This window comes from Ambystoma mexicanum, chromosome 4q (assembly GCF_040938575.1).
Source record: "Ambystoma mexicanum isolate Mex_15411 chromosome 4q, UKY_AmexF1_1, whole genome shotgun sequence".
In the NCBI taxonomy this organism is placed as follows: domain Eukaryota; kingdom Metazoa; phylum Chordata; class Amphibia; order Caudata; family Ambystomatidae; genus Ambystoma; species Ambystoma mexicanum.
In genome coordinates, this window is record NC_090928.1 from 396629518 (window position 1) to 396648938 (window position 19421).

At 45.0% G+C, this 19421-nt stretch overlaps 1 protein-coding gene across 1 annotated transcript in view; it reads left to right on the forward strand.

Moving 5' to 3' along the window:
* Positions 1-19421, forward strand: part of RYR2 (ryanodine receptor 2) — a 3854281-nt gene that overhangs the window by 2172296 nt on the left and 1662564 nt on the right. Inside the window, exon 49 of the mRNA XM_069607971.1 lies at positions 5946-6115. Coding sequence (XP_069464072.1) covers positions 5946-6115 — 170 coding nt within the window. The remainder of the gene's footprint in view (positions 1-5945; positions 6116-19421) is intronic.

Consider the following 19421-nt stretch of genomic DNA (forward strand, 5'->3'; position numbering starts at 1 on the left):
ATGAGATTCCAACGAAGTGTCTTTTTGGCCAGTCTCTCTGAAAGCTCTGTTTGTGCGCCCATTTTAAAAATGTCTGTTTTTAATCGTTATTAACTCTACATGGTTTAAACCTGTGCCTTTTAAATACTGTCTGTAAGCACTTACTGTACTGTGCCGCAGTGGTGCTTGCCAGTGCTTTCTCTGCCATCTCTGTTAGGAAACCTAAGGGGTTGTTGGCAACCGTTTTTGAGGTGCCTGGTTCTTGTTGGGCATCCTGGCCTGGGCTCTCTGGCGTTGCCGTTATTTATGATTTCCTATTATTGCCCAGCATTCCACTGGTATTGGCATCATCTGTTCTTGGGCGTGAGGCACTAGCTCCTGGAATCTTGGCCACTGAAAGCGAGATAAAGCATCTGCAATGTTATTATCCGCCCCCGAGATATGTTTTTCTTTTACCACAATGTTTTCTTGTAGTGTGACTGCTGTGATAGCTCGTAGGACTTTTAGCACTAGAGGGCATTTGGTAGACCTTCTGTTTATGGAGCCTACTACAGCCATGTTGTCACACCAGACCAAGTGTTCTTTGTTAGCTAGCTGCCTGCCCCAGATGTGTAATGTTAGCCAAATGGGAAATATTTCTAGGAGGGTAATGTTTCTAGTCCACCCTGCCTGTTGCTATGAGTGTTCTGCCACCCTCTCTGAGTCCAGTATGGCTCCAAACCTCTTACTCCCGGCTGCATCAGTGAAAAGGACCCTTTTTGTCCATGTGTTCAAAGTTGTTCGCCAAAGTGAGGACCCGTTGAACTCTCTAAGGAAATTCCCCCAAATTTCCAGGTCTTGTTTCAGCTCTGTGCTTAGCCCGATGTGTAGGTGGGGTTTGCTGTACGATTTGATTTTTAGCTCCAGACGTCTGGAGAATACCCTCCCTTGGGGGATTATTCTGGCTGAGAAGTTGAGACTACCTGCTAATAATTGAATTTGTTTAACTGTGCCCTTGTCCTTTGCTGTCAGGCCTTGTATTTTCTCCAGGAGTTCTGCTATTTTTGTTTTCGGGATCTTGCATAAGCCCTGTGCCGAGTTAATTTCAATGCCCAGGAAAATTATGTTGGTGGCCAGTTTGGTCGTTTTTTCCCTTGCTAGAGGTATGCCCCACTGTGCGGCCATTCCTTCTAGTTTTGCCAGAGCCCTGTTGCATTCTTCAGAATTTGCTGGTCCCATTACCATGACGTCATCGAGGTAGTGTACTATTTTGGTACCTGGTCTCTGTTTTTGGAAAGCCCATTGAAAAAAGGAGATTAATTGCTCGAATAGGGCACAGGATACTGCGCACCCCATTGGGAGGCATTTCTTTACATAGAATTTGTTGTTAAAAGTGAAACCTAGCCATTGTTGGGAATCTGGGTGGACTGGCAGTAGTCTGAAAGCAGATTCGATGTCTAGTTTGGCCATCCGGGGCGTTCCTGCCAGACTCCTGTATGAGTCTTACTGCCTCCTGGAAGTGTGTGTAGGATACCGCGGATTCCGTGTGTGGAATGCCGTCGTTTAGCGATTGGCCTTTGGGTTAGGATAAGAGATGAATTAACCTCATTTTCCCTGGTTCTTTTTTGGGGACCACTCCTAATGGTGATATTATGTAATCTTTGAGGGGCATGTGGTCCCAGGGTCCTGCAATCATGCCTAATAGTAATTGCTTCTTGATTTTGCTCTCCACCACTTGGGGGTAGTCCCTGGCTGACTTCAGGTTCATTGGGATGGTCTGTGACCCTGTGCCCTTGAAGGGGATGATGAAACTCTTGGTGAAACCTTGCCTAATTGCTTCGCTGGTTTCCTTGTCCGTGTAATTCATGAGTGCTTCCCTAAAATAGTTTGGGTTGATGGGGGTTCTGCCTGGTGCTAAGCCTGGGGTTGTGGGGGGTGGTTGGTGCTAGTCTTTTGAATTTTTGGCTGCCATTCTGGTGCAGTTGCTTGCTGCATGGTCACCGTTGCAGTTTGTGCAAGTGTTTGTACCAGCATTCCTTGCCCCCAAGTGCAAAGGTTTTTTCCAAAATTGGATGGAATGTTGGCTTTCGAGTGTTTTTTGTTCTGTCTGTGGGTATTAGACTTAGCCTCCCATGGCTGGTTCTTCCGAAAGGGCTGTTCCCCCTTTTTGTGTTTCTAGTTATCATTGCTTCTGGGGACCTGTGTATTTTTATTTTTTTAAATGGTTTATGGGGCCTCTTCCTCTGATGGGGGTTCGACGTTTAGCATGTATAAGTCATTTTGGACCTCGTCCCATTCTATGGCTGGCCTCTCTGACATGCTTCTCCTAAATCTGATATCATATGCTAGTCATGTCTTCCCTTTTTGAGCGATTTTTACTTCTCTTATTTTATCCATGTATGCCCATAGCTTTCTGCCATTATTGGGGAATTTTTCCTCGTATATTGTTGCCAAGATAGCAAAGGCCTGTAACCAATTATCCCAGTTCTGTTCTACCTGGGCGTTTCTTGCTATGGCTTTCTCTTCTATCTTTTTGGGATCTCTAAAAGTAGCTTTCCTTTTGTGTTGGGGTTCTATAAGTGAAAATATTTCTATGAACTTTTTGGCCCATATGGCCTCTTTGATTGTGGTGTCAATATTCCATGCTAGTCATCTTTTATATCTATTCAGTATTTCAGTCTGGAAGGATTTCAATTTTAACTCTAATTGGGCATTGCAGATCGTTGCTATGTCTGTTGGGTTGCTCTTGCTTTGCCCTGTCTGTCCCAGTGGTTCTTTACTCGGGGTTGCCCATGCTTTTAAAGCACTTGTTGGGTCTGTTGTGGCTGCTGTAGGCCCAACTGTGCTGACAGCTGTTGGCATTGCTGGCACCTGTGGCAGTGGTGTGGCTGGGGCTGCTGCTGCTGTTGGACTTGTTGCTGGTGGGGGGGTCACCGTTATGGTAGGTTCTAGGGGTATGCTGGGGTTTGTGGGTCCCTTCTCCCCTGTGTGGGGTAATTGTTTACCCCTCATTTTGCGCAACATTTGTTGCATTTCTGACATGTTCTCACATAATTGCACCAGTTTTTTGTTAACTTTTCTTGCACCTTCTGTCACTTTCTTTCTCTTTGGTGGTGTTGTGTCGTCATCTTGATTGGGTGGTATGGGTGACCCTTCCCTTGGTAGGCCGTACATGTTCTCCCTGACCCATGCCCAACCATAGTGTTCCGCCGCCTCAATGGCTGCCAGAAGGTGAGGTGATTTGGGTTTTTGTGCCGGTGTTGCGGGCTCCTGTGATTTCCGTTTGGGACCCATGTTCTTTTTCAGCCTGTTTGATTAAAAGAACAAAAATTGAAAGGCTGGGTTTGGCCCTGTCAGCAGGCTCTGCACAGATGTCAAAAACGAGCTCTCTACTCACTGCGCTGTTGGACGGGCTATCATGCGCCCTTTACTAAAAATGACTGTTGTGTTTGTGGATTCTTGTGGTTTGATAAGCTGTTTTCCGTGCTGGGTAACTGAGTGCTGCCCCAAATAAATATTTGGCTTATGTTCAGACAACTGTCTCGCTGCAATGGTCTTTGCTGAGCTAAATTTTCTTTGTGCCCGGGTTCTATTTCCAGGTATAAATTATGCTTTGTTGTTCTCTGTAACTCACTCGTGTGTGCCCGTTGTTGGCCTGGGCATTAGAAATGCATTGAAAATGCTGTATAAAACAAATGTATTCTGTGTGTTGGTTATTAAAGCCAAAGGACCTGCTTCAATGTCTGTCCCGACTTTTTGCGATTTTGTTTCCTAGAGCGAGGTTTCCCCGCAGCCTGGTATTTGTGATTTCAACATTAGCGGCTGCCAATGGATGTTTATATTGGTGCACGCGTTTAGCTAATACGCATTCTATTTCCCCTTCGCAACCTGGCGTGGCGGCTTACCTGAAATTGACAGCTGACGAAAGACACCGCCTACGATGGGCTGCTCTGCTAATTCCTCTTTCCTTTGTTCGTGCTGAGCTGGAGCCCTGCTTCCCCTCGGCACGTCCCAGGAGACTTTGTTCAGTGTTCGCCGCTCGCTTCCCGGCCGTGCGATGATTTTTAACAGTGCAATGTTCAAAGGGAAACAACAGATGCTGCGAATACAGCGAACTTCAGAGTTTGCTAAAGAAGCAAAGGTTAGAAGGTACTGAGTAAACAGTGCTCTCCTGTTTGTTTGGGTCCCCATTCAGGGTCCACAAACTGATTCTGTTTTCTCAGAGCATGCTGCTCTCATGTATAGGACCCAGGGATGCCCTGGGTCTTTGATATGTATAGTAGTCGGGCTGCTGTGTTCCAGCCCCTGGCCAGATAGCCGACTGTCTGGTCCCCTAGGGGGCAGGTCTTTGAACCTGGGCCCTGCCTGACTGTTGGCTTCTTTAGGTGCTTAGCACCTTGCTGCCTGGAGGAAAGGGTGAGGTGATTGTTCACACCTCACCCTTCCTCAGCTTTGTGTTGCCTAGACTGCATGTCTCTCTAGCTGGAGGGAGGAGAGGAGCAGACGGGGGGTGAAGCTGGGCTGCCCCTCTCCTGTCCTGCTGATGGTAACAGCAGTTACCCTGCCTCACTTTGGGCGGCCCTGCAGCATTGCCCAACAGTGATGCATGTTCCTCCCGTTTACTGCAAAGAGGCTGCTTTCCCACGTTGTAAGCAACCCAGATTGTTCTGTTGTCTGGCTCCCTAACACTGAATGTTGCAATGTGGTGGCAAATATATTGCTCAATGTGGTTTCTGTCTTTACAAATTCATAAAGTTTAGAAATGGCGCTCAATTCTGAGGCAAAAGGGCACATAACAACGTAATGTAATGTATTCTTTTCTTACATTAAATTGGTGTGTGCCCTTTTGCCCTTTTCATAGAAACTGCACTACAAAATGTATGACATGAATATCTAGCTAATACCAATTTGTACAAGTTCTTCTTTATTTAAATGTATAGACATAGCTTTACATTGCATAAGGGGTGCGAGTCTGTTTTCTTCTCTTTTATGGGTACATTGTTGTTTTGTGAAATGGAATAAGTTGGTCGAAATGAACCTACAAAAAAGCTGGTGCAAAGCCTGAACGCGGCTAGCTAAGCGGTCCTAAGATACAGGAGGAAGACAAAGCTGCACTCCTTGTGTTCTTCACAAGCATGCACACATTTAGGGATCTAATTCAGAGGTTAAAAACGTGCAAGATTTTCTTTGGAAACGTGCACTTGGCCTGTGCATACATTGAGCTATGCTTGCAAAATGCATATCGAGCAAGACGTGCAAGGAAATGTTTGTGAATATAGCTTGAGCAAGCTGGACCTGTGCAAGATGGCGCCGACGAACAACTACACAAGCCCTGTCAAACACCCCCACACATTAAGCAATGCATGCAACGACATTACTTTTTCTACATTTTTTTCGGGGACGCAAAGTGGTTTGAATAGGTCTAGTTATGTGTGTTTTCTGAATTTACATGTTCAGTTTAATCTTTTAGCCCTGAAAAATGTCCCAGAGTGCAAAACGCCTATTGGCTGGGATCTCATTATCTTTTACACAATGTGAACACTCTCAATGCATACACTGGAACAATATTGATCAGGCATTTGTAATAAATAAGCACTGAAAGACACACCTTGAGTTGTGATATATTTTGTCACTCGTGAACAAATGAGGAGGAAATTATGTTCAAGGATAGCAAGTGTCAGTGACTCCCTGGCTCCCTTTCAGCAACTTTATTGAGTCAAATTGGAAGAGGCAATCATTAACAAAGCCATACACATTCACATAACCGCACATTACACCTATTATTGCAGAGCGGTAATCTGGTGTAAAGCACTCTTCAAAAATGATGTTGTGGTATTATGAAAACATGTTCTCACCTGCGTATGAGCACCACATGCGCCTAGCAGTCCGGAAATTGAATGCAATTGTTTTGACCATTCCATCTGTAAAATAACATTGTCTCGCATACGTGTGGTCACCTCTCGGATTTGTTTGTTTTCCTATTCTAGATGGCACTGTTGTGGAACCAGACATGTCCGCAGGGTTCTGCCCTGATCATAAAGCTGCCATGGTTCTGTTCTTGGACCGGGTCTATGGGATTGAAGACCAGGACTTCCTCCTCCATCTCCTGGAGGTTGGATTCTTACCGGATCTTCGTGCTGCGGCTTCCCTAGACACTGTAAGTCGTGTGCATCTATGCTGCTAATCTAGCTCAGTGAGATACATGAGGACCTCTAATGTGGCATAGTACTTAGCCATGGATGACACATGCTTGATTTCAAAATATGGGAGCAAATTGAGGGGCAAAGCAGAACGATGTTACCATTAGTAACTATGGAGATGAGGGACCAGTGGCAACTCTTACCTAGAGCCTCATTTTGCAGGGGCTATTAAATGTCCAGGAGGCTGTAAAATAGGCATATATTAACTCATGAAGTGTTCTTGCACCTCCAACCATTTTGATAATCATGTTGATACCATTCAGCTGAGCATGCATTTAGAAATCGGATTGATGCTAAGAAACTTACTGTATGATATGATATGGCATTTACAACGCGCCTCTACACAAGTGTTTCAAGGCGCGACGAGGCAAGGGGGGGGGGCAGAAGGAAGATGGACAACGATCCTACTAGGCCAGGTGTCATTCAGATCGCGCAAGTGCATGGGAAGGGGGAAAGTGTGGGGGTGAGGGGAAAGTGCAGTACATGGGATAATAGAATAAATGAGTAAAAGTACGGCCAGCAGGTGGCAAGTGCAAGGTTGTTCGTCTCCTCCAACATCACTTTTTCATGTGTGCAGAAAGACCGGGATCCTTGTGAATTCTGCCTCCCACTCTGCATGTGTAAGGGCAAGCGGAATCGCTAAGGTTCCTGTGTAAATGTTGGCTACCACGCGTGTTACTGTTTATCGACATGCATGCGTTAACACAGTGTTGAGCATGAACATGCTTCTGGCTAAGGGGGAGGTGGGGGGATAATGAAAGGCTGGATACCATGATCCGCCACAGGGGTAAAAGGTTCAAAATCCTTACGAAGTTGTTGAATACCCACGCCTTTCCCAAGGATTTAGCTTAACATCAAAAAGGAGGATGTTAATGTTTCCCATCTAGAGGTAAGTCAGATAAGAACAGTAAATATCCTAACTTTAGTTCACACCATTTAATATAGCTCAGTGCTGAACAGTTGATAATAAAAATGAAATGCTGATTTGGTTTTTTTTTGTAGCATCAATGGATTTAAAGCAAAACCTTAGATGCAAGAAACAAACACATAAAAATGTGTGCATTATTTTCCTGATTAAGAATATTTTTAATTTTAAAAAATTTTGTTTTATTGGTAATTCAGGAATAGAATCAGGATGCGGTTTGAGATTTCATTCCAAGATTGGTTTTCAAAACATGATTAGATGGGTTTCCAAAGCATTCACCACATTGAGTGGCTTTCTAACATTGAGCGCACACACCCAGCTACGCGACAGCACAAAAAGCACTTTTACAGATCGTTGTTGACAAAATAACCCTCCAATAATTTGCTAAACTCAGGTGATTCTTGTACTGATCAGCTCTAAAAGAATGACAGTTTAGCAGCAGAGACCGAAAATACTTGCTCAGCAGAATATTTTTCTAGTATTTGGAACACCTGAACAAACAGAGGAAGCTCTCACGGAGCGTGCATTGAGAATTCCGACTGGATTTAAGACGGCTAATTCGATACCACGCTCTATGTAGAATGCACATGGACTTGAACGTGACCCTATTCACTGGAAACTAATGCAAATTATGTAGGACACGTGTAATGCTGGTAAACTTGCAAAGGTCCATTGAGTTGTACCGCAGCCTTCTGCAGTGTCTGGTAGCCTCATCGAGGTTTCTCTGAGAAACGGAGGTATGTATTATTTCAGTAATCCAGAATAGATACGACAGCCGCAATGGATGCCTGCACATGGAGGGAGTAGTTTGAGAGAAGAAATATCTGACTAAGAAGTGTCACGATTTATTTTATTGCACATGTATAAGGCGCTTATACATCAACTACTTTGTATTTCAAAGCGCCCGAAGCAAAAGTCATTACTGGTCAAGGTGCAAGCTTGGATTTGATTGACAAATTAAAGTTGCAGAGAATAAATATCCAGGTTGTTTACCCTAAGAGATGTTTGGGGTTAAATTCACAAATCTGCTGACCAGAATGGGACAGGTCAAAGGGTACTTTTACTCCTTTTTCTCAAAATCAATCCTGCGTGGATTAATGTGAAGGCTGTGTTTGCATTCAATTATGGAGAGCAAATCGGTATTTCCAAATTGGAGAGTCAGTGTGTGATTGTTTCTATACAAGATGAAAAATCAGTTGCATTTCATTGGCATAATTTCATGCTACGACACCGAATGATTGAACTAAACGCAATAGAGTGCTTAAACAAATATATATATATATATATATATATATATATGTGTGTAGGGGTGAACGTGCAGAGCCCTGAGGGATGCTGCATTCTAAGTAACAAGTCTTCAAAAAGATGGGCATTTGTCCTGTTATCAATGCATGGAGACATTCCAGAACGTTGCCTCCCCAGGTGATGTCAATCTTTCCTGCAGATATTTGTGGGACATGATCTCAAAAGCAGCAAATGGATCGAGGAGCACACAAGCTCCAGTGTCACCCTGGTGTGCTCTTCATCGGAGATGATCAACAATAGACTTAGTGCTGTTTACGGGGTTAGATGCCTGCCAGCAGTGTGTCTGGAATACTGTGGATTGACGCACCACTTTGGAAATTACATATTGATTCCCTTTTAATTAGTTTGGATTTGCACATTGGAAATAAATTTAAGAGCTGGCCAGAGTCTGCTGTAACTTTCTTGAAAAGGGGGTATCCGCCGCCACTTTCTGGTAATGACCCTGACATAAGAGAATCGCGCAGTCTCTGAAGCAAATATTTTTGGCTCGTTTCCACTAGCTTGAGGACTTAGGACATCGTATTGAATTCAAATGCATGAAATGCAGTTTTCAATGAGTTTTCTCAGGACAATCGTGGGTGTAAGAATTATTTGAGGGCTAATATCGCTGTAGATTATCTACATTTCTTCATGGACAAATGTAGCTCGTCACCACAAACCAGATGAGATGGATTAATCCCATTTGTTGTTCGCATGGCTACACCACTTAGTTCCAGAACGATCGGGAAACCCTATCTGCATGACTCCCCTGCTATTGTCAGTCAAGCCTTGTAATGTACTTTCATGTCATGCGAGAGAGTGTTTCATATGGAATCTAAAGGTCAGCAACTAGCTGGAAGATAACTACTCCTCCAGCCTCACTACAGGATTTCTTGTCTCTTGCATAGCAGAACATTATTAGTTGCAGAGTGAGTGGGTTACAGGCATTATCAGTTAAGCCACCCTTCACAGTATTTCATAAGGACAGGGTTGTCCTTAGAGTTCGTCCTTCTTTTCTTCTGAAGGTGGTGTCGGAATTTCATTTAGGCCAGAAGGTTGTTCTTCTGGCGTTTTATCCTCCTCCTCATCCTGGTAAGGAAGAGGAGAGGCTCCATAGGCTCGATCCTAGGAGAGCGTTAAGCTTTTATATTTTACGCATGTCCCGGGTCAGAGTGGACAATCAACTCTTCATTGGTTACTCTGGAAAGCGTTTGGGACGAGCTCTGACGAAACAGACTTTGTCTCGCTGGATTATTCTGGCTATTTCTGAGTGTTACCGCTTGGCGGGTAAGGACCCACCGGTTGGCTTGCGGGCCCATTCTACCAGGGGTATGGCTGCCTCTACTGCCCTACAGAGGGGTGTTGCTATTAGTAACATCTGTGATGCAGCCACCTGGGCTTCGGTACATACTTTTGTACGTCACTACTCTCTCAATTCCATCCATGGGCAGGATCTGGCCTTTGGCAAGGCGGTCCTTTACTCCGCAATTTGATTGGGCATATTACATTTCTGTATTCTAAATTCTTTTCCCACCTCCTTGCATTGGTACTGCTTTGGGAGTCTGTCATAGATATGGAATACGTCGGAGGAACCAAACCCCTCGAAGAACAAATTACTCTGTTACCTGGTAATGTTCTTTCGATGGGATGGTCCGACAATGTATTCCATATCGCTCCCTCCCTGCCTTCCCCACTACAGAATTTCTTATGCGATTCCAGCTTACGTTTCCGCAAGGCTTTGTGTGGTCTGACCGGCAGAAGACTGGTGCCACACATTCTGGGAAAAAACTACAACTGAGGCTACGGGCGTCGTGTGTCCTACTTCTAACATCCAGTGAAGTCGGCCGTCAGAGGTGGTCCTCTAGGGCAGCGTATCGACGTCATCGACGCAGTACGCAGAAAGATTTTCAAAAGCAGCACAGCTGTGGTGATTACTGTCATAGATATGGAATACGTCTTCGGACGATCCCATCGAAAGAACGTTACCAGGTAAGAGTAACTTGTTCTTCTGTCGGTAGATTACAGTTTCTCCATAGTCGTCCTTCCCTTGAATTACTTGCAATTACATTTCCTGCATCAGTTGCAGATGTTCACCCCATTAGAGGGGAACATTTTGAGAGTTAGTCCTTCAAAATGGTCTGGAGAAATCCAGGGACCTGATATCACTCTCAGGTCCATGTGACAATAGCTGGGAAGTCACTTCATTACAACGCATTTGCATGTGTGCGCGAGTGTTCACACACTCGCATGCCACTCGGATGTTGCACATGCAGGAACATGCACACATTTGCATGGAAGTGAATTCTGCAGAGGATGCAACTCCTGGATGGATTTACTTCATTGGAAACTTTGCTTCAAAGGTTTCTTCCAAAAGTCTCCCCAGGTCTCTCCTCAGTGTCCCTCATTCTTGGGTATAACATTGTTCCAAAAAGTGATATCTTGGTTACTGGTTGACCTCTCCCTATAGGTTCAGAGGTAAGGCAGTGCTGCTCAGGTGTTGAAACTGCACGCTCTCTAGTGACTTTCATAGTATATCCCAGAGGTGAGGTAGTCACCAGCTGCATGGTTGGGTTCTGATGCACCTCCCCATTTGAGTCCTGAACCTCTTACCACGCAGCCTTGTCTTACTTAACTCACTTGCCCCCATGGGCCTGTCATTAGAACTTGGCTGTCGTTTAACCTCCTCAACATTGCACTGCATTGCCTTTACTTAGACCACGTCTACCAGACAATGGATAGGTTTGTGTCGTCTTACTCTCTGGCTATCACAACACCTTAAAGAGACTTCCCACTATTCTTTCCCTTTTTCCTGCTTCTTCTCCTCTTCTCAGACTATCACTCCATCCTCATTGACGTGTCTGTCTTTTTCCTCAGCTGTTTGATCTCTTCCCTCTCCCCACTTCTTCCCCTGCAATAGTCCCTGTTCATTCCCCTCCATCTTGATATTCGCGTCCCCTAATCTCTTCTGCTCACTTCCTCCTTGGTCTTCACTTCCTCCATTACCTCTGCATCTCTTGCTCCTTCCCCCACCTCCTGCCCCTCTGCCATCTCCTGCACCCTCAACACCTTTTCCACCTCAATTTCTTCACCGTTTACTGATATGATACTTCAAAGGCCCACATATATGCTTCCAACCCCCCAGTTAATGCCTGTGCCTGTCCCCTGCGCTAGGTTTAACCAAATCCATAGCACCTAGGAATCTTCTCTCTGATGATTGGCAGGTGGTTGAGCAGGTTCCTAGTTCAAGTGTGTAGAGTTAACTTCCCCATCTTTGCTGGAAACTATAGACCAAGCCTATATATGGCTAGTTTGTCATCTTGATTTCTGGATGTACACTCAGGCACACACTCTAGAAAGAGGGAGCAGAGTTGGAAGTGCTTCACTTGATCTGCATGCACTCTGCTTATATGTGGTTAACATCGGTGGAGCCATTATATGGGTTATGATTTTTAATGTCTGAACGATGATACATACGTGTCTCTATATAAAAAAAAGGACATGTTGATAAGTGTTAGGCAGAATCCTGTGCAGTTCCCTTAGGGACCACTGCAAATGATTTAAGACTACAGGTGTTAGCAGTAAACCCACTTGATAGCAGTCTGTACCACCCAGATTTACCTGGTAGCTGTGGCTGAGCAGTCAGACTTCCCTCAAGAAGAGTTAGGCAGTATGCAAAGTATACTCAATAGGCACTTAGATACAATAATACAAGCAAACACTGAGCAGAGCTTTGGTATCAAAGTATATAATTATTTATTTATAAACACACAGTTGAAACACTCCAGCACTCTTATTGTAAAATATTCTAAACACAGTTACTATTATGATATATACACCCCTTTTTCCCTTATTAGAAAATCACAGTAAGACACCACTTATTTTCATACAGAGGTGAGCGCGTAACTAGTTTGCACTCTACTAAGGTTGTGAGAAAGGGAGGGAAAAAGACAGAATATGGAAAGGTACACCACTCTAAGATTCCGGAACACTATTAGCAAGGCAGAGAGCAAAAAGTCACTGGCGAGCCAAAGTCCAAAGGCTGGGCCCACTCTACACTACACTTAGAAAGTCTTGCAGAGGGTTCAGGAAAGAGTTTAGAGAGGCTTAGAAAAGTTTAGCCAAGGTGTCCCAGGCTAACCCAGGTTCAAAAGCCGGGGGCTAAATCTACCCCGTACAGTCGGTTGCAAGGGAAGCCAGACGGGACACGGTACCTTAAGTGGGAAGGATCCTCCAGCGGTGGCAGTTGTTCCTGGTAGTGGTTGCAAGTTGCGGCGTCGTCCAGGGGAAGAGAAGATCTCGACGTGGAGGAAAGATGCAGGTCGTTGCACTACCAGGGCAGAAACCAGCCGCAGAGTTTTCCGGTAAAAGGTGGTACCTTTATCTCGCGGTCGTGGTAAAACGTGGTATCCCGGTTGCCGGGGTGCTTAGCACGGGCAAGGCGGCCACGAAATACGTCGGGAAAGCGAAAAGACGGTGAAACGACGGTGAAACTGATTATCCCCACCAGTCAAGGAAGAAGACTCTCCGGCGGGAGATCTTCTCTAACGTTGGGAAAAGTGGTGAGACGGTCCAGCAGGGCTCCACCGGTCGTGGTGTCGTGGCAGGTCGGCTCAGCTTCTCCCTCGTCGGAGTCTTAGGTCCTGTGGCGACTTCTGAAGATCCCGTCCCCAAAGCCCTGCTTTTATGCAGCAAACCCCCATTCACTCAGCCTAGCTGTCACTCAAACATGCTAAGTGGTGAGCCGGCCGGCTCACCACTTGGGCCAATCAGGACAGAGTGTGACCTGAGTTGCCTAGGCAACTCAGTCCAGGGTGCCTAAATTCCCCTCCTCCCCTCCTAAGTACCCCAGGCATAGTGGCACCACTTTGGAGGGCTTCTGTGGAGAAGCCCGCCAAAAAGTGGAACAAAGGGCTCGATTTGGGTTGGAGTCACAGAAGAGAAAACAAACGCCATTTTAGAATCAAGTTTTGGCAAGAAATACCAACCGGAGAATTAATATTAATTAAATAAACCGGCGGTATGTTCGAGGCTACCTTAAATAATTAAATAAAGATAGTAGCCTAAAACAATGGGAAATCCCATAGGAAAATATTCGCGGTTGAATATAAAAAGTAGAATCCACTGCCACCAGCCAAAACTCGATCAGGGGGGATGGAGACATGCCCCTTCGACTAACAGACCCTGGGGCAATCAAATTGCCCCAGCCAGTACGTCCACAATATGATGGTTTGTACTGTTTTCTGTTCAGAATTTAAGACTAGTAAAGTCAATGGTGACTTTACATGCCCTGGGAGACAGTAGTCAGTCCCAGGGTATAGAGTCTATACTGGGGGGTCACTGACACCCCTGTGTTACTGCACGGAGGGTGCTGTGTAACACACATCACAAAAACACATGAAACCCTATGGAGTAAAAGACCCCATAGCCCATTAAACACATCTAGATTCAAAGAAACACACTCAAATCATGTCCAAGAGTGAGGGTAAAAGAGTCTCACTCTTGGCAGGAGAAAAAAAATAAACCCCAAAAATCCAGCAAAGCTGCTGGGGGACTCACTCGGTTAGGAAATTCAGCCTAAACGGAGAATTCTCCCTAACAATAAGTGAGCATAGTCCCACCGGTTCCTCTTAAATTGGCTATGCCGCTAATGCGACAATTCTCTGCTAGCCAATTTTCCTGCTGTCGAGGTAACAAGGGGATCCTCCTCATACCTTCTCTGCACCCATCATTTAGCATGTGGTGGGGCTCCGCACCTTGAGTCTCCCCAAGCCAGCAGCTAGGCCTAGTCCCAGGCACACTTACAAGGGGTGTGCATTGTGTATCTGTTTTTGAATGAAACGCAAAACTTGTGTCCATATGTGTGTGCACTACCCTGCCTGAGGGAACTACAGACAGTTTAAGGTGTGCGGTCAATGTTTTCATGTGGAACAACAAAAATGGGAAATAGGAAGAATCCCACCCCTGGGGCTCAGTTAAACCTCTTTCCACTCCCCTCCCCACCCCACCAAACCGTTGCACCTTCTTGCTGGAAAAAAAGTGATGCAGTCTCTGGGGTTTATCCTGCACTGCACTTCTTTCTTTTCTTTTTGTATAATGTTTCATAACTCTTGTTGGATGCCTCAGGATTCCTGTTATTCTCCTCGATGTCTTGGGTACCTGGCACCACGATCCCTGGCGCTTTAAATAGTCTGCATGAGAAAGGGGTAGTTCCTTTGATCCCAAGGTTATCATTTGCTTGCCCCCCACCCCTCTTGTCAGAGGTGTGCTGTGTTGCTCATCATTAATTGGGTCCTTGGATAACTTGAGACCTTAGCACCTATGGATTTCCAGAAGGAGACTTTGGCAACTCATTCTTCGCCCCCTTGGTTCTTCCCTTTATTTTGTTCCTGCTTCTCCCCTCTCTGTTTCTGCTAGTTTTAGCTCCATTCTTGCCTTCTTACTGCTTTGCTGTGATCTCCATCTTCCTCCTTCTCTTGCTTTGCTACCTTTATTTACTTCCTTTTATCCACATCTCTTATTTGATCAGCTTCTGTTCGCTACTTCTACGAGGATCTCCAATCTTCTCTTGATATAGTCACCCCCTGCTAATCTGTTCTCTCCCCCTTAGCAACCACCACTCATCTCTCGACTTCAGAACCTATTCTCTCTCCTCGATCTCGGTCTTCTCCCTTTTTCTGATTCTGCTTGCCTCATACTCGCTTCTCATCCTCTACTCTTTTCTCCCCCTCCTTCACCTGCCCACTTCTCTCTAAACCTCTGCTTTTCTGAGCCCCACCTTTGTCTTCCCTCTGCTCTTTCTCCCTCTCCTCTAACTCTGCTTCTCTCTTCCTCCCCCTTTCTTTTTCTCTATACTCCACAATGCTCTCTCCTTCACCTCACTTTCGATACTCCTAACGTTGACAGTTATCACTGACCTCCATCTTCTTTCATTGCCAAACTAGTGTGAAAGCCTCTGTACATGGGCCAAAGTGCGTGAGGAGAGAACGTTTCAGTGTTCATACGGTATGTGGTAAATTTGGTTGTACTTGATTGTAATTCATGTTAATAGGAAAAACATATTTTTTAGGTTTTTAATAACACAGTAGGACCACTATATATCCTTAAGCAACAACTCCCTCCAGCTGTGACAACAGGAGAAGTGGCCAGTCTTTACTGTGCATGACTACATTGGACAAACATACGTTATCAGTGGGATACAGAAGATATAGTTTGCATTCATATGGTAGGACCACTACATTTTTTCCTAAGGCAACAGCTCCCTCTGGCGGTAACATGCAAAACGGAGAGTCTCTACTGCGCATGACTGCATCAGAAAAACGTACCACTGGTCTAATATATTTCCGAAGATAGCTCCCCACAGCAGACAATAGTTGGCTAGCAGAATCCACTCTGGCCCTGGTAACTGAAGCTGTGAGAAGCACACCTTCCATCTGGGATTAAGAATGCGTGTTGGTTCTCAATTTGAAGATCAGGGTGTCCTTAAGTTCACAGCCATACAAGATTGCTGGTTTTTTTGGTACACATAGGAGCAGATTGGGCCTGCCATTTCTTTGTGTGTGAGCAATTCCCAAAAGCATTTCTTTCACAAGACCAGTTTTCCTCATATGCATTGTGCCATCCCATAACACCCTGGTGCTGGCTCAGCATACAACATGGACATTTCTCCAATTATCGCTCATACTCTCACAAGTGATTTCCTCCCAGGTCACTACTATGGTTAAGGGACAGAAGACCAGTGCATCACGTACATGGAGGGAAATGCTCTATTTTAATATATATATATATTTTTAAATAGATACATTTTTGCACACAATAATGAAATCACCATATACTTGCACATTTTAACCAATTATTTGTCTCTTGCATTGATTTGGATCCCTGGGGAAAGTGATGTATGTGTTAAATAGGTGTTGGCACACACCAGTTTATCTTTAAAGTGCCACCATTCCTGCATATCCTATGAAAGGCTTCACTGGAAGGACTGCATGATGGGAAGATGGACATTTCTTGATTAGGTGATCCACCTTTCTGTTGTAACTTACTTGAATTCTAACTTTCTGACTCGAAATAAGGTGAATCTCAGGCCATTCTATCTGGTCCAAGGCACCCTCGCTCAATGTGGTAGTACTTTAACCCTCCCTCCCTGCCTATTGATTTATACCTTTGAAACAGTGTCTTGTCAGAAGTTGATTGGAGGCTTGCTATCAAATACAGCCAATTGGCCAGGATGGTTGAGTGGTAGAATGGAGGGGAATAGGTTACTGCAAACTGTGTGTGTTGTCGTTCACGGCACATTTGGCAATGTAGTGTTTGAGAAGGGCATAAGAAGTTTAATTTGACGATGGACTGAGGGCCCACCCCTCCTTTTATTGGTTCTATGGTTGGCCATGATCTTGTAAAACATAGGATGGAAGCTTTCCATGATGCTCTTTTAGTTGCTGGTGAACCAGCTTTTCTACTTTCCAGAATATATGAAACATGATCCTCAATTGCGCTCTGGCTGTTCACTGTGTGTTTATTCGTTTATCTCAATTTGACAGGCCAACGTTTAAGGATTTGCTGATGGGGTTGGGTCAACCGACATCAAGCTTAACAACTGGTCGATGTACTTGAGCTTTTGGTCGATCCTCTTGTTGACAGATGGTGTGATGGCCTGTTTTCTTTTTTTTTAAGAGCATTGAGTTGTTTAGGCGCTGTATGTTTTTGACATTGCTGCTCTGTGGATCTCCATGTCCTTACAAGAGAATCCAGCTCCACAAATATTGCAGTGAAGGACTTGTTCGTTGTCATAGCCACTTAACGTTTCTGTAATGCTGTGTAAGGATCATGGGCTCAGAGAAAGTGTGGTCAGGCCACAAAGTGGGTGTTTTAGGACACTGGTAAGACTGTAGAGGTCGTGGGAACTTACAGAAGGGCCATAGAGGCTACTGGTTTGCTTGCATCAGGTGAGTGCAATATAAAAGCAGTTAGCCATCCATTTGTAGAGATCGGGCATTGGCTCACTAACATCTTTCTCCTCTTGCAATGGCGATGGTCAATGGCGCTGTGAAGAACATATTGCGAGTTATAGACTGTTTGTATAGCTCTGCAGTGTGGAAGAGAAGGTTGAACTGAGTTGTTAACCCTGTTTTGGGTGATCAATAGGTGTCTGCAAAAATAATTTCCACTTGTCTTGGAGAACTTCTTTCTTGAGGTTCTTTTTGGCATTTTTGAAAGTCATGTAGAGAGGGTAATTAACCTTGGAGAAGTTAAGTAATATTGGTATTAGTGTTAGGGTCAGATTGGGAAAGCTCTGCTATCGATAGGTGAGAAAGTTCAGCTTAAGGGGCATTGATTGCTTAAGTGGGGGGCCTTTGAACGACTCTACCCAATATCCTGGAGGTAAATCTTGTCACACAGCAATTCATTCTGTCTACATCAATAAGGGAACTAAACCAGATCCAATTTCTCAGGTGACTCACAGTTCACCCTGGATCCCTCTGCCAGGCTCAGATCTGTTCTAACACAACATCTTCAATTGATCTCCCTCTGCCGGCTCGGACCAACTTTATCTACTTTGCCATCAACTTTTTTACTGTATCAATATTGAAGACTTTCAATAGTGCACAGGATTTTGCTTGACCCATTGCAGGACCACTTCGATTAACAATCTTTTGTCAACTTTCAGCTGGAGACCTTTGAGTGAGCATGCACATGGTGTGGACCACCGAGTCAAATATATCATATATTTTGGCTTCAAAGTTCAATCACTCATCTGCAGTTCAACTTTACTTACGTTGGTTATCACACACATTTCATTCAATGTTCTCAGATCCAGCACTCACCATACAATGTTGCTGCTTGTAACCTTGGCTTCAACACAGACCGGTCTTGTATCGATCTCCCCAACTCACAGGCTGTGTTGATTTCACTGACGCTGCTTTCTTATTGGAGCAAGGACCGTACTACAACAGCTGGCAATTCTCCCCGCCTTTACTATCGACGAGGGAGGACCCGGCTACATCCGACACACAATGCAGGATTCCTCAACCTGGTTACCTGGTCTTACTCTTTCCATTCTCGAGGTTTCATGAAAGTAACGGTTCCTTGTCGAAAAGGTCAAGGGAACTCACCTCCTTGTGATCCCGTTTGGGTTCGCAGTCTTCCTCTTAGTGTTAAAATGGCATCTTGGAACTGCTGTTTCCTTGTGTACTTTGCCTTGCTCAGAGTGTGCTCTCATGCTCCGCCTTTTATCTGTGTGGGGAAGTGTAATGAGTCAGGTGTGCGTGATGGTCAGTAATTGCCTGACCCTGCCTGACCATTGTATTGGACTAACACCCGAGCCGTATACTCAACGTGTACCGTTTTCTCTCATAGCAGGCTATCCATGAGAAAATGTTTGTGCTGTGAAGGGGTTGGTGGGGGGGGTTTGAGTTCCTAAATATCCTATCTGGTAGGATGAGATAAAGGTGTTACAGGGAAGGGGATACCGCATCTCACCATGCAGTATCTTACTCCCTGAAGACCCCTGACCCAGGTGATCCTCCCACACTGGTCCACCCCCAGGAATTGGATCCAAAAGCGATGGCCGTGTCCTGGCCACTTGGATGAAAAATCCCTGGGGACTAGCGGGCGAGACACCTTCTGGTTTTTCACATGCCCTTCCCCTATGCAAGGTGGTTATAGCTGGTCTTTGTCCAGGTTCTTCAATTTGAAGACCTAGGAAAGAACCAGAACAAGATATATCCAAGGTCTCTCGCATATTGCACAGGTTCATTTTCCTCTGTGCTGGCAGAGCAAGGCGCTTCTATTTGTGTCTCGAAGTTATCCCAAAAATTGGTCTTGAGTGGTTGAGCCAGGATTTATGGGCTGTTTATGTCTCATGGATGTCCATTCCTACAAGGACTTCTTTGTGGAGCCCAGGAATGATGGTTGATGATATCAGACCTGACTCGCCCCTGATGTTAATGTACACTGGTATCTAAGGGTATATTTATCTCCATGTACACAGGTAACTCTAACTAAGGTATCGTTCTCAGGGTCTGTTGTTGTGACCAAATTGGCCCTTATGGCGT